Source organism: Dermacentor andersoni, chromosome 6, assembly GCF_023375885.2.
Source record: "Dermacentor andersoni chromosome 6, qqDerAnde1_hic_scaffold, whole genome shotgun sequence".
Classification (NCBI taxonomy): Eukaryota; Metazoa; Arthropoda; class Arachnida; order Ixodida; family Ixodidae; genus Dermacentor; species Dermacentor andersoni.
Genome location: NC_092819.1, coordinates 104,700,452 through 104,716,773, shown reverse-complemented (window position 1 = coordinate 104,716,773; position 16,322 = coordinate 104,700,452). Strand labels below are relative to the sequence as shown.

The 16,322-nt window shown below is 43.8% G+C and overlaps 1 protein-coding gene across 1 annotated transcript; it reads right to left on the bottom strand.

Moving 5' to 3' along the window:
• Window positions 1-7,475: 7,475 nt before the first annotated feature.
• LOC126522254 (very long chain fatty acid elongase 7-like) lies at window positions 7,476-9,127 on the bottom strand. The gene has a single exon (XM_050170978.2). It carries the CDS (start codon window positions 9,122-9,124, stop codon window positions 8,324-8,326), a length of 801 nt encoding a protein of 266 aa, XP_050026935.1. The 5' UTR covers window positions 9,125-9,127; the 3' UTR covers window positions 7,476-8,323.
• Between the last annotated feature and the right edge of the window lie 7,195 nt (window positions 9,128-16,322).

Below are 16,322 nucleotides of genomic sequence, written 5' to 3'. Positions count from 1 at the left end.
CGTGAGAAGTGGGAAACCGGCAATCGATCATTGATTACTGTCTGATGACAGAAGATATTCATGATAAGTTGAAAGAAACGTTCATTGACGAGGAAGGCTATAGCACCATAGGGAGTGACCATAAACGAATCGTTTTGAAAATAGGATACGTAGTTGGGAAAGAGAGCAAGGAGTTCAAAATGGCCAGTCCAAACTTGAACGCTGAAAAAACAACAAATATAGTCACTAGAGTCGAGGAAGAAGTTGGCAAATGGACAAATAAAGATGGGGAATATAGTGAGCTTCTAAGTGTAGTAAGTACAGAAATACTGAAAGAGAAACAACATGGTTCGTTGGAAACGAGAAAGAAAACTTGGAAAGCTGGTGGAACAGGGAGATACGAGAAGCGATCGCCGAGCGACAGAAAGCATTCCGAGAGCGTAGGCAGGCAAAGAAATACGTGAGAAAAAGAAGGCCTCACATAGAATATTTTGGAACCACATAAAATTATTAGGCAGGAAGTCAACAAGAATACAACATATCCTAGACGAAGATGGAAACAAACTGTAAGGGGAAGGGGCAGTAAGTTACATCCGAAAAATTACAGCCGAATCTTTCGAAGGCAATGACGAGGTTGTATTTAACAAAAAGAGCATCAAAGAGAACCAGATGGAAAAGGAGCTGGTGCTCAGGAATTTAAACTAGAAGAAAGCGGAAGAGAAAATTCCTCAGCGCATAGCCACAGAGCTAGACGAGGTTCACGTTAGGCTGAATAATGAACTAGGGCCAAAAAGTAAGGAAGCTCTGGTGAAAGCAGTGGAAAAAAACTTTAAGATATAGACGAATACCACAGTTGGCGACAAAGTCGAATGAATTTAATTTATGAAGGTAAGGTGGAGAAAGATAGCATTCACTCGTATAGACCGTTGACCATTACGTCGGTAATGTACAAGTCAAGTCAAGTCAATTTATTTCAGCATTTCTTTTGTACAAACAGAAGAATGCTAGAAGAAGCACAAAAAGCTGCTAAGCTGCAGCTTGACTGGGTGCTTGCCCCATTACTTGGCAGGAACAAGAGACAGAAAATACATTTTAGTGAAAAAAGAGATATTTACAGATTTCAAATGGTCATGTAAAAGTATGGAAAAAAACACAAAGCACTTCATATAAAATACTCAAAAATCTGTAGCGGCTGCTCTGTTATAGTATGTCACTGAAAAATATATAATGAACAGTAGCCCACAGGTCAGCAGTCTACAGAAAGCGCTAAACGCATGACGTAAAATAATTACAAACCTCTCTACAAGAAAATTGAACAGAAGTACAACATAAATATTTCAATTCGATGTAGTAGTCTAATCATACAGTCAACGAACAGTCTATCTGTATTTAAGAGCACCAGCGAGTTAGTAGAAAAGTTTGCCATTTTTCGCGGGTTAAGTTATCTATGTCGATATTGTCTTTTTCCAGGTCTCCTAAAAGGGTAGCTATACGCGATTTTAACCTGTTTCTTCCATGACATGTTCTTGAAAAGGGAGTCAGCCAAGTGCTTCTATTCCTGAGCGTATAGGGTATGTCGGATGGTCTTGCTAAGGTGCATACAGCAAGAAAGGTGGTTTCGTTTTGCTTGAGACTGTTCTTGTATTTTAATAGTAGAGTAAGTCATACAATAGTTGAAATGGAAGTATGCCATATTTTAGAAACAGATCCTTTGTACACGCATCGTGTACTACATTCGCTATATGACGCAGTGCCCTTTTCTGTAGAGTACACATTTTCTGAATGTTCCTACATTAAGTAGTTCCCCATATAAGAGTACAGTAGCTAATGTGAGTTGCAAAGAGAGCGTTATAAAGCAATAATTTAACAGACTAGCAATGCAGGCAATCAAATTAAAGCTGCACGCATGGGCAGATAATAATGGCATTTTGGGAGAACTTCAGAATGGCTTCAGAATAGGTAGTCGTTTGCATGATAACTTTGTTGTTTTTACTCAGTGTATTGAAATAACAAGAGTAGAAAGCACACCGTTATATGTGGCCTTCTTATGTATTACAGGAGCGTATGACAACGTAGACCACAACATTTTGTGGAATATTCTGGAAGGAGAAGCCTTAGGTGACGATTGTCTGCAGCATTTGAGAACGATTTACCTAGAAAATACCGGTTGCCTTGAATGGGAATGGATGAGGGGTGCGGGGAAAGCTGACACCAACAAGGGACTCAGGCAGAGGTGCCCTTTATCCCCACTGCTGTTTATGAAGTATGTGGTGAGGATTGAGAGGGCGCTAGAAAGAAGTAATATCGGGTTAAATCTCTCATACAAACAGGCGGGTACAGTAATAGAGCAGCAGCTTCCAGGATTATTTTACGCGGATGACCTTGTGTTGCTAGCTAACAAGCAAACTGATTTGCAATGTCTGGCTAATATTTGTGGACAGGAAGGCGAGAATATAGGTTTTAAATTTAATGTTAGAAAATCAGGTTTTATGGTATGCAATGAAAACAGTGGACAGTGGCAATACAGGGCCAGGAAATACCTAGGGTAAGAGAATATAAACACCTAGGCATATGAATAAACGAAGGCAATAGATATATGGAAACAAAGGAGCAAATAATAACAGTAAAGGGGAAGAGAAATGCAGCCACAATTAAGCACAGAGCTCTACTGGGTCACAACAGGTACGAGGTGCTCCGAGGTATGTGCAAACGTGTAATAGTTCCAGGACCTACCTTTATGAATGCGGGTGTTTGCTTGAAATCAGCTGTAGAATCAGGACTCGATGGCAACCAAAGGTCAGGGGAACGCCTAGCATTGGGCGCTCACCGGAAAACTACAAATGACGCTGTGTAGGGTGATATGGGCTGAACATGTTTTGAATTGAGGGAAGCTCGCAGTAAAATTGATCACGAAAAATGACTGATGAATATGGAAGAAAGTAAATTGGGTGAAGGAGTGCTGAGGTATCTGTACAGGAAAAACATTGATTCACAGTGGAGGAAATGAACTAGGAAGCTTACCAGCAAGTATGCGACCTGTGGGGTGAGCAACACAGCAACAAAGAACGTCAAGCGGAAAGTCAGAGAGGCTGAAATAATCTGATTGGTGGCGGCAATGGAAAAGAAATTTGCCACGAGTAACTACTTGAGAGCGAAAAAACGAAATCCGGAAAGAAACAATTTATGATAACTCAAAGGGAAGCTCAATACTTTTCGAAGTGAGATCAGGATGTCTCAGAACGCGCACCTACAGAGCGAGATATAAGAAGGAAGAAGAAGCATGTGCTAGCTGCGGTAAAGCTAGAAAAACAATGGAGCATGTTTTATTAGAATGTGAAGACGTCTACCCAGCGGTCGATTTGGGAACCACTGGCCTCCAGGAAGCCCTTGGGTTCAGCGAGGGCAGGGGAAAAGTAAACATGTCCGCAATAGAGATTAGTAAGAGGCGATTGGAAGATCGGTGGAAGAAAAGCAGGGAAACGACAAAAAAAAAAAAACGTAGACGTACAAAAGCAAAGTTCACAATAGGGGGTCAGAAAATTTGGTTGTGGGAGTTCAGCGTGGTCTTTTTCTTTTTGTTTGACCTATCTAAGACATTAGGCAGTATAATAGCAAGAGCTTGGTGGCGCAACCCACCACCGCGTTGCGAAGGGGGCGCTCATAACATCTATCCATCCATCCATCTACCCATACATGCATCCATTCCAAACTTTGCTATTCCAATTATGCAATCAGCCCTCCGCGATTGGTCACAATCTTTTTTTGGGCCACCCCCACTTCGGCCTGTCTTTCACACGACGTCACGAAAACCGCGATAGCTCTTCATCTGATATGTACACACTGACTATGCACGATTGGACTGAATAAAAGAAAATAGTTATTTTTGATTCGACGCCTTTTCACCCTTAGCTCTCTGCTATTGGTCAAATGTTTTCGGGTTGCACGCGCTTCACCTGCCTGTCACGCGACGGCACAAAATTGGGAAACTCATCACTTCAAAGGGACGTGTATTCGTTAAATATGCATTAATTCACTGAATATTTTTCTGAATAGCCGCAGGCTGCCCCCTTCCGAAATGAATAAACGATGGCTGCCGCGGATCGCTCAGGAACTGGCTACTCGCACCTGCTGGAGAGCTTACCATTGGACCATGGATCTTCTCTGGACCTCCAGATTAGATCCTAACGTCCAAGTCCCGCTCAGTACGTCCAGTGGATAACATGGGGACATTCATTTCGGTATGCCCTATTTAAGGCATACTTCGGACATCTGGAATCTAAACAAAATCCCAAAATTTTAATGCTATACATGTCCTAAGGATTTTTTCAACGAGATGTGCCATACCGGCCATGTGTGGGACCAACACACAATCCAATGCGCACTACATGATCATATCCTGGAATGCTAAGTGTCTTCCATGGCTGCCTTCAGCGCACACTCTTCCGAAAAGACATGTCAGCCAGCAATGTGAAGCTGCGCTGCACTCAGAATCAAACTTCCAATGCAGAGGATAAATGGAGAAGTTGCAATGAATGACCGAAACTACACAAGCATGTTGGGTGGAAACCTAACAAAGTGATATGCAGAGCGCCTGAAAGCTACGCATTACCACCTACCGCAAGGCGTAACCGAATCGATGGTTCCCTACGCTCCTACGCTCTTCGAACATGTGGAGAAAGCCGAGTACGGCAACCTCTGCAACGGCTGTGACCCCTGCAGTAGAACAACAGAGCAGCGACTGCCTTTACCGAGTCGAATCTCCACTGTCTGTTGCATGCACGCGCACGCCTTGCGCTGATTTGCGCGTAGTCGGTCACATGACTGAACGCCGCCGTCTTATTGGATCTCTTCTGCCTGCTCGAAAGCTCGGAATGGCTGGAGGTAGCTGGGTTACGCTGCATTGGTGCTCCGCGCTCTCACATGCTCAGTTTGCACGTCTTCGCTGAACATGGTGGTTGTGCCATGTACTATGAGCTCCAGTGCGAACGTTTATCAGTTCCAGGTGAACGTTTTCGGCGTGCGCTTTGGAGGTCCATTTCCGCGGCTTGTACGTCTTGCGCCTATCAAGAAGTAATAGTTCATGAGCTGAGTGTTTTTCTATTAGCAGGCCTGCAATTTTTCGACTAAAGTGTCGTCGTGTCTGCACGCAATTGAAGGACGGGCAATGTACATCTCCATGGTTTGCGGCGACGGTAACATCAATTGGCGATTGACCATCCGTTGTGCTGCGTTTGGTCGCATCGCACTAATTTTCTGCAAACTTCCGAGCTTGCTCTGTCCTATATTTCTGTGCAGCGCTGAGATCCGCCGGACAGAAATTTCTGAATTCGAATCTTTAGAACCGCTAACTCCTTCCATGTAGCCCACAGTATGGGTCTGCGATACGCAATTGCGAGAGCCATCAATCGTACAAATACGGAAGGTTGAAATACCTGAAATTTTGTACACATTTGTATCACAGTCGGGGCAGTTGCTGCACGTTGTGGCCAGCAACGCTGCTGAATTTTCATACGCCTCTTTTTGGAGCTGCTATACTGCTCTAACAGCGCCATGCACTTTTCTTGGAATAACTAAACTTTAAGGCGACTTGTCAGACTTCTGCTTACTACACGTGATCGGATGCTAGTATGGTGGTGACATCAAGAGAAGTTTACTCCTCGGCTGTCTGTGACGAACGAAATGTTTGCGTCCACTTAATTGCTTGTTCGCACGTGGTCGTACTTTTTAGTACGTAAGTGAAACCTTTCCTCAGTTGACTGATTCTTTCGCGTGTTCGTAGTGATAACCGTGTCACTTAAATGTTCGTTACGTGTGCTTGTCTGCATTGATGCAAAACTTCAGAGCCTATGAATTTACTGCATAACCACGTCCTTTTACCTTGCAGGAGTTTGTTAACAAGATTTTCCTGATATGCTGAAACCTCACAGTACAACCTCTACGAAAATTCAAACAAGTGCTGCACAGGTTACAGAAATTTCTAGTGCATGAACCATTTCCCCCATCGCGTATTTTGTTTCATGGGAAGGGATGGCGCTGGCTAGTGCGGAAAGCAAGGCTTATCTCTGCAAGGCTAGCCTGGGAAAGTTACATTGGCGGTTGATCTAAAGTGGCAGTTTCGAACTTTAACTGCCTTATCAAAACCATAAGTGCACTTACATTACCGGTTCAATTAAGGTATAAGAATGTTTCAAAAATCTTTATTCTCTCTTTAAGTGTATTACTGGCGCGTTGACCAAGGTTCTATGTTGCAGCCGATGGCGTACTCATCGATATTCTGACCTTCGAAACGCATAGAGAGGTGTTATAGAAAGTGTTTGAAAGCATGAGGCTGCTGTATCTCAAGATGTAAATGGCAAAATGTTAAAGTTAAGTGATCTTTATCACTTCTTTCAGCCGTCGCATTTGAGGTGTAAAGATATGATTTATAAATACAACATTTAGAATTGTGTCCGCAGATTACGATACTCGCTGATGCGAAATTTTAGGGCAGGTTTATGCGTGTCTTTTTTTTTCGCGTTATATTGAGTTAAGAATTCGAGACCAACATCACCGCATCAACTGGCAGTGGGCATGGAGGAAGGAAAAAGTTAGGAGAGAGCATTACGTCATGCAGCCAGCCTTGGCAAACGAACGCTCCGTTACGCCAGTTCCTTTGCTCAGTGTCGGCCCAACACGTGACCTGTTGCATTGAGATCTCGCAGCAAGAATCAAGATTGACCGAGTCCTTTGGTGCCAGATGGTATTAAATCAGTGCGCGCTTGATTGGCGGCGCTGCCGTAGCGCTGAATGCAGAGCCGCAGCCGTATAATTTGCTGGGCGTTCTGACGTTACTATCACGTGTTGGGCCGACACGCTCGGCTTCAATCGCGTTGCGCGTTGCTCCCTCCTAACTTTTGTCTTCCTTCATGGCAGTGGGCCAGTGCCGTCAGCGCCTTCCCGGAGAGAAGGGCAGTATGGTAACGCTGGCATAATGAGAGGCGTCGGAGCCGATTGTAGAAGAAGACGACGGCGAACGCGCGAGCTGTGGCACAAGCGCCTTCGCGCGGATACGCCGACGGACGCCGACGCGCAACCCAGGAACGGGTGCCTAAAGCTGCACTCTAAATAAAAAGTTGCTATATCGCACTAAACACGAGGCATTGATGGCGATAGCAAAGATTACAGAACTATACAAAGTAAGGTTTGTAGTTTTATAGGCAGCGTGAACTTCAGTAAACATTCGCTCACTAAATTAAGAACCGGGGGTAACACGCTCAAAGACAAACGTAAACAGATCTCGCTCGATGAAAGCGAGCACCCGCTATAGTGACTCCGACGGCCGTCGCCCCAAAAAACTTCTCAACCCAGCCGACTTCGAGGAACGTAAGCCTGAGCACGCCAAGGCCTCTAGTCGTCTTTATGCAGCTGAGGCGGCTGAGGCCCGCGCAGCCATACGGAAACAAAATTAACCGCCGAAGTGCAGGCTAAAAATAAAGGAAAGGAATGAAACCAGTAAACCAGGGAAAATCTAATAATTTAATCTCAAAAGTATTGTACATATGTCATACTGTAACAGAAAGTACATAAATATTTCTGACACAATCAACATGTAATAGAACATTTCATCATCAACAACCACTGTGTTATTCTCGCTGCATAAGCCACCAGTCCACACAAATGTTACAGCTGCGGTCGCAGTTTCGCGCAAGAAAATGAACGCGATTCCATAAGAACTCTTCTTTTAACAAAACAAAAATGCTTAGTATCACGTCTAGGTCAAGTGGGGTAGTGCCTGCCGAATTTGTTCGTGTTCGTGAACTGTCGCCTCCAGGACACAATATCCGTGAAATTAGGTACTCATTTATTGAAGTTGTATGTTAAGAGCAAAATTCGCGCTGCTGTTTTAGCTCGTTGGTGTGACAACGGAGGGTATTGCTTTGCAGCATATAAATCTTAGAAACGTTCAAATGCTCAATCGCTAACAATGCATGGAACTACAGTAATGCACTGAATAGAGCAAATTAAATAGCGGTTGGCACGCGAATGTTCCGTGTGTTCTTCACAGTCATTATAAAACGGAAGTTCACTCCCGGAAAATTCTGTTTTATAATGGCCATACGTAAGATCTCTGTGCCATTGCTTGGTCGCCTTCGACAATGACATACCCCGCATAAGCATTGGCTGGAATTCACTATTACGAATAATTCTGATGTAAAGCCTTTTCGTGAATACAGGCCCTGAATTTAAGCGCAATATTTTGAGCCCCTAAACTTCTGGCAATATAGTATCAGCGTTATTCTAAATTGTCAGTTAAAAAACATTGTTGGAAATGTTCGTGTCTTTGTAGTACTATAAGGAATAACTATCATTTCAGCGCACTCTTGCGAACGTATGTCTTAATATAAAAGTCCGAAAAGAGAGACGCGAAAAGTAGTCCTTCTAATGAACCGACGAGGGCAAGTATCCTGGATATGCCACAGTCGAGGAGCGCGGGTATCAGGGCGTGCAACGAGAGAAGCAAGAACTGTAAAATCTGGAACAGGGTGACATACTTCTTCCACCACAGGTTCGGTCGCAGTGCTGGTCCAAGCGCTGCGAGAGCGTAGTAACCGTACATCACAACGTGCACAGCAGAGTTGAGGAGTGGGAACGAGAAGACGTGACCCGTCATGCCCAGAGTCAGCACCAGCCACACTGACCACAGCGCGAGGGAATGGTGCAGCAGGTGTAGGAAGCTCAGGTGCTTTACCTTCTTGCGCAGCACAAAAAACAGCGTGTCCACCATCTCGCCGGCCTTCATGAGCATGTAGTACCAGGCACGAGTCAAGAAGAACATGTTGTCCTCCGTCGGACGAGGGTCCGTGGCCCAGCAGAAGACGCTTTGCCCGGGCTTTCGCATGGAGGCGTACGAGAGAGCGAAGTAGATGAAGTACGCGCTGAGTCCTATCATGACGACATTGTAAAAGACCACCAAGCTGCGCACTTCAAAAGCCTTGCGATCCCTCATGATCCAGGGCCCAACTCGCGTGGCAAAAACCAGATAGAAGCAGATGAACGCCACCACGGGTAGCGGACTGCCCATAAAGAACCACGTCCGCGTACGGGGATCAGCCAGTAGGACATAGTGTTCGTGCAGGGTACGGAGCGGCGATGCGGACGCATTCATGGCTCTCGCTTGTTAGCTGCGCGCGGAATGTTGCCGTTCGCTTTTTATAGGCCATTGGTTCGTGTCCAGTGGATTCCAATAACGAGGCGGAGAGGAAAAGGAAGCTAATTGAATCCCCACTGAACCACGGTCGATTATAATGAACCGCTACGATGGTCCACAACAACTTCCTTTAGCAGCAATTCGGCCCGCTCTTGTCCGCGCGCTCCGATCACAGTGCTTGATGTCCGTCAGCACCGTGCGTCAGTGGCTTTGTTTGATCGGGGCTCCCGCATGACACGGGCGAAGTCTTTAGACACGCGTGCTGACTCCGAAATCGTTTCGCTGTTTCCACGCTGCTGCAAGCTTACGTGGAGTGCGCAAGCATTGGCCTTGGATGTGCCTGCGACCCTAGCGATGCTTGGTTTTCGAGAAGGCATATATGTAACTTGACCGTCTTGTGGTAGCGTCATGCGTGAGAACGCGCCTGGGTGCCACATAACATTGGTGCTTTTCGTCGACCTTGGGGCCCTATTTTTTGAGCAAGTTATTTGTCATGCAAACGAGGTCTTACGGAATTATTTTATTCGAAATGCAGTACTTGCTGGAATTTCCTTCGAGTTGGTGTGTTCAAGGCGCCGCATGCCTCGCCTTTCATTATATTGTATCAAAAACTTTACAAATATGCTTCACAAACGAATCACCCTTATTATAGTGTCAGAAACTTAATTTGCCACTGAAATGTGCAAAACGCATTTGTTTTGTTTTCCATGTGATGGTATTGGGTGTTCGCTGTAGCTTGGCGAAGAGCTAATGTAACTCGTGGATGGCAATGACTACAATTAAATTGTTTCTAATATAAAGGCTGGTTGTCGCTTCTTTATTTATGGTCACCAGGTAGACTGGAAGAGAAGAGGGGAAGTTATTGGGCGGGGTAAGTTAAAGGTCGAGCATGGAGATATCCCCCTGTACTACTTCAGGAGGCAGCCCAACTGTATTTTAATGCGTTGCAGCTTACAACGCATTAAAATGAATTTCAGGGCCGGAGGGCTTCATAAACATGTTCATGAGCCTTAGTCGGCGCTGATTCAAGGCTATGTAATGCAACACCAATGCGTCCTTTCGTCTTCCACTGTTGCATTTCATGCAGTGAAATGTGGATGTCTGGAGTGTCAGTATATCGGCAACGTTTAAACTTGAAAAATAGCGCAAACCTTGCTCACATAAGAGCCTTGATTTTTCTTCCTCGTCGTTAGTATTGTTTATACGTTCGTGAGTATTTCTGCTGAATAGTCACGTACTAAGAGATCTTGCGTGAAGTTTGATAGTCAAGGTGAGTAGCCGTCACGAGATGGCCAGAAAGTCGCCTTTAGGCCCGAGGAACGGAACACGAACTTCGTTATGGTACCAAGTCAAACAAAATTGGAAGTGTTGCCCGAATAGGAAGCACTGACAGTGAAAGCAAGGTGTATCATGGCGCTTGAAGTTCTGGGGTGGCGCAATAACTATATGCGGATGCGACTATACGCGCATCCGACATAAGCGGCACCTCGGTCACTCTTAAATGCACGAGCACCAGTGCGCATCCCGTAAGGAGCGGTGCCAGCGAAATTACGTCACCTTCATATGGTAAGCAACCAATATTGTTACGCGCTTATTGGTCTTAGAATTTAAGATAAAGGCATGATCTGTGAATTAAATGCTTCACGACACATGTCTATGCGCTGCAATTCTAAAAAGTTATGCTGGAATTATTCAGTCAAGATAAGACACAGTTTGAGCAACTTGCTTTAGGGAATTCACAGAGGAAAGTTGAAATCTGTTGGCGCAGGACAGGGCTAATAGCAGGACGCGGGGAGAGGCCTTCATCCTGCAGTGGGCATAAAAATAGGTTGATGAAGATCATCATGAGCTACTTGGGCGCTTCAATAGTATTGTACCTACCTTTCTCATTCGGCATTACTAAACAAAGATTAATCATCATCATTACTATCATCATTGTGATAATCATCATCAGCTTATGATTACGTCCACTGCAGGACGAAGGCCTTCGCAATCATGCCCTATAACCCCTGTCTTGTGCTAGCTGTTTCTAACTTGCACCTGCAAATTTCCTCAATTCATCACCCCACCTAATTTTCTGCCACCCACTGCACTTGCCTTCCCTTAGCACTATTCTGTAACTCTAATGGTCCACCGGTTATGAACCCTACGCATTACATGGCCGCCCAACTTCATTTTTGTCTCTTAGTGTAAAAAATATCTGCTATCTCCGTTTACCCTCTGATCCACAACTCTCACTCCTGCCGCTTAACTTTACACCTATAATTTTTCATTCCATCGCTTTTCTGGTGGATCTTAATTTGTTCTCCAGCTTCTTTGTTAACCTCCTAATTTCTGCTCAACTTATTAGTACCGGTCGGATCCAATGACTGTACACCACTCTTTTCAGCGCCATTGGTAAGCTCCCAGTCAGGAATCGCAATGCCTGTCATGTGCGCTCCAATCCATTTTTATTCCGTAAATTTCGTTCTCGTGATCAGCATCCCTTGTAAGTGAATGACCTAGATAATACACTCCTGCACAAACTCTAGTGGCTGACTGGGGATGATAAATTCGTTCGTTTGTCATGATTTTGAACATTACCTTTGTCTTCTGCACAGTGATATTCAAGCCTACTCTTACACTTGCACGCTTAAGGACCTCAACCATTTGTTCCAGTTCATTCCCAATGTTGCTGAGCAGGACAATAGAGAGTTTTAGCTTGTTCGGTATACGCTAAACACAGCCAAGCTGGGCATTTCACTGGATGGGTGGAAGGTGCGATGAGAGGCTTGACAGGTGATGTCACTTGGTGGCGTAGAGTTGAACCAAACACAGAGGTAATATTGCATACACCAAGTGTAATCTACTGCGCTGCTTGTGTAAATATTCCGTGGCAGTGAATGGTGGCACAATAACCACGCTGCAGAACTTTAGACCAGAAGCCCAGTAGGACACACTTGTTTACTGTAATATTATCTCTGTGTTTATCTGGTCCACCTCTGCGACATCAGGTGGCTGGTCCGTGTAGGACACTCATGTTGGCTTCCTCACTGCCCCACTATTCCGCTCAATCTGTAAGCGTTTAGCAAAATACCGGACACCACACTAAAACGCGCTAATGTCACCTGAAAATTGAAGGGTTTTGACATATTCGCAATTGATACCCATTCCTGAGCCTTATAGCTGCAATATTTCTACGCAGATAGTGAACAGCATCGGATAGATCTTGTCGCCTGGCCTGACTCCTTCCTTGATAGGTAATTTTCTACTTCTGGAGAGCTTGGGAATCTTTGTTGAGACTTCCCAAGGCATTCATGTACACCTTCTCTACGTTTTGATTACGTAATGCCTGTAAGACGTCTGGTGTCTCTGCTGAATCAAATGAATTTTCTTAACCTATAAAAACCATATAGCGAGGTTCATTATAGTCTGCAAATTTGTCAATTGTTTGATTGATGACATGAATGTGATTCCCAGTAGGATAGCCCTTCCTGAAGCCAGCCTTTTCTCTGTGTTATTGAGGTCAAGTGTTGCCCCTATTCTAGTATCTAGTATTGGAATCTATCTGGTATTGGAAACAATACTAAAGCCAAGATAATTCGCATAAAATAGTGAAATATTTAATGTCCCCCTTGTTATGGATTAGTATAATGTTGGCATTCTTCCAGCTCTCTGGTTCACTTGAAGTCGTGAGGCATTGCGTATACAGGGCAGCAAGCTCTTCAGGCAAGGTTTTCCCCCAAACTTTGTTTAATTTCGCCGTTATCTGGCCCTCTCCTGTCGCTTATCCCCGGAACCCGGGACAGGCCTTGGAAGGCTCTTCTAAATTGATCGCTAGTTATAGAAGGAGGCTGTTTCCTGTTCGTTACTACTTCCAATGAAGGTTGCATGGCTGCCTCTGTACTGCACAGGCTAGTATATAATTATTCTTCTGCTTTTAGTATATAAGTGAAACTGCCGATGACATCACCCTGATTACCTTTCACTTCACATATCGTAGCCGGTTCTACGGCAAGATTTGCTCTCGCGAATTTCATGCTGCTGGCATACTTTACTGATTCCTCAATCTTTCCGACGTTAAACTGGCGAATATATTGTACTTTCGTCTTATTTATCAGCTTTATCTGACCTCTTATTTATTGTATCTGACTTCTTGAGTTAGAGACTTTCATGCTTCGTTGCTTCTTTCCTAGGTTTTTTGTTACCTTGGAGAGCTTACCTATTGGTTGTTTTGCTGCCTTGTCTTCCATTTCTATTTGTGCTCCTGAAATCTGCCTAGTTACGAATTCATTCATTCACGCTATGGTATCTTCATGTTCCTGTTCCACAGATGCATATTTGTTTGCGAGCACTAGCCTGAATTCGTCTGCTTTTACCTTTGTTGCGTCTGGGTTGGCCTGTTTCTTCTTGAATTATTTTGACCTTTATCTCCTCAAATTGAGAGCAATCTTAGAGCTAATGAAATCTAACAAAAAGCAAACATTCCTTAGCTGGCTTCAACTAAAACGGTCTTTCAGGATTACAATATCATACGAATTCAGCACTTCTACAAATTTCGTGTTCTACAGTATCTCTATTTTTCTGGCTCTCATAAAGAACTCCTTGCGACCATAGCATGCGTAAAAGCTAATAACACTAATACACGTACGCGACAAACTGCCTCATGGTTACTGCCTTGTTTCCGAACTAAGTACTATTTAGAAGCACTTAAATTCAACTTATCAACCATTTTGGATGAATTCCCAGAAACAACGACCGCTACACACCGACAATTGTGCCGAAAGTTTGTACCGATGTCGCGAACGATAGCTTTCACGTTGCAATTATTGGAATGACACCTTTATGCCTTATATATATACTGCCCTTATCTTGTTTGCCTTATTAAGCATTAGACTGTCTCATCAACTATTTCACGATATGTCGTTTGAATTTCTATCCTTGTATTCTTCATAGTTAATTTTACCTGCTTATTTTCCGCTAGAAAGACTTCTTGCGCATTCAGAGTGCGTGTAATAAAATGATTAATTTATTTTTACTATGTTAACATTTGGTGTGCTTCATATTGTAAATCTATTATGTTCGTAAGTACAAACATTCTCTTTAACTGCGTCATATTTACTTTAATTTTTCGGTGGTATAATCGTAGAAGAAACGTTGCATGCTGCCGTTGTAATGATTTTCAGGGACCCAATCAAGCTGCCTAAGCGGCATTTAGCCCTGAAGACCATCGAGATTTTCTGGATAAATAAAGATTGATTGATTGATTGATTGATTCATTCATTGATTGATTGATTGATTGATTGATTGATTGATTGATTGATTGATTGATTGATTGATTGATTGATTGATTGATTGATTGATTGATTGATTGATTGAGTTCACTGTCTATATCACCTTTATATTGCAAAATTTTATTTCTAGACGACATTTGAATTTCGTTGACTTTGTTTCTGCCCCCTATATTTCCCCTCTATTCATGTTTTCTCTCGTATTTATACCTTATGTGAATAAATTTCAGTTTCAATCAACGCCTCGTATCTTTTGCTCTCCTCTGTTGGGTTTTGTTTGCGTTCCGGAAAGAAACCATGAGCCCACTGCTATTTTCGCGTTTCCAAACAGTGCAAATCGTCGCACTAAGCAAACAACTGTCGTAAACTTTGCGCGATAGCGAAACTTCACGTCGGCGTTTCAATGAACCGAAAAAAAAAGGTAGCAGGACCAGTATGCGTTCAGGTTCGAAATACTTGGTCATTCCTTTTATTCGTTTTGACTGCCCGCTGCTATTGTTTGAGTGAAAGAGGCGGATCCGAGGACAACATATGTTTCCACTTAGCTTATTCGGGTCATCCGTCACGGCATGCATATATTTTATTCATGTATTAAGGAACCCACAGCGCCAAGACATTATAGTTGGAAGGGGGGGGGGGGGGGGTGTACAAGTAGAAGCACATATGACACATCTGCCCCTGGACAGAGTTATAAGTGCTAAGAAAAAAGAAAAAAAAGGCGAAGCCCTTAGCAATGCACATCTACAATCTACAACATCAAAAAGAAAGCATCATTTGATTCAACCCTAACAACATCACTCGGCAGTCTATTCCATTCCCTAATGGTTTTTGCAAAGAAAGACGTTCTAAACATTTTAGTTTTTGTCGCAAATTCACGGACAAATCATGGTCAACACGGTTGGATCTACAAAAAGGCTCTTGCACAAACTTCTCGTGCCCAACCCGAGCAGCTGAATAATAAATAGCACGGAAAAACTTCATACTCAACTTCTTTAGGCGCGTGTGGAGCAATTCCCAGTTGAGCGCTTCCTTCGTATGCGATGCACTGTACCAAGCCCCGCGTGTGCCAGATACGAAACGAGAGGCAATGTTCTTCACACGCTCCAACATATCTTTATCTCCACCAGTAGGCGGGTCCCGAACCGTACATGCGTATTCCAGAATCGACCTGACATAAGTCTTGTACAAAATGTCCCGACATGACTGTGGAAGAGTGTTTGCATTTCGGCGAAGAAGTCCCAAGGTTTCGCATGTATAGCAGCGACATAATCGACGTGACGGTGCCAATTCAATTCAGGAGTAAAAGAAACACGTAAATATTTAAATCAGAATACCTGTTCCAACATTACATTCCTAATGACACATCGTTGCACATCGGGGTTTTTCTTGTAAATTTTATATGAACAGTTTTAGACAAATTCAAATCAATATTCCATTTGACGCTCCACTCTGAGATCCTGTTCAAGTCTTCCTGAAAAATTCCAACATCACGGTCACAAGTGACCACTCTATATAGAACGCAGTCATCCGCAAATAACCGCATTAGAGACACTATTCCGTCACTAAGGTCACTCACGCACAGCAAGAATAATCGCGGCCCCAACACGGAGCCTTGCGGAACACCGGACACAACTTGCACCCTCTGAAACTCAGTACCATTCACAACCACAAACTGCTGACGCAAACATAGGTAATCTTTTACGCATGATATCACTTGAGGACTAATATTGTAAAAGGCAATTTTTTTAATTAGTAAACAGTGCGTCATGGCATCAACTACCTTTTTGAAATCCAAAAACACGCAGTCCACGCTAAGACGCCTGTCCAGTGCCCCTGCCAGGTCGTGCACAAATTCAGTCAACTGCGTAGTACAAGATAGGCTCCTT

What these genes read in the sequence shown, in the direction of transcription:
- LOC126522254 (XM_050170978.2), bottom strand. Translation starts at nt 9,124, where the DNA reads ATGAATGCGTCCGCATCGCCGCTCCGTACCCTGCACGAACACTATGTC.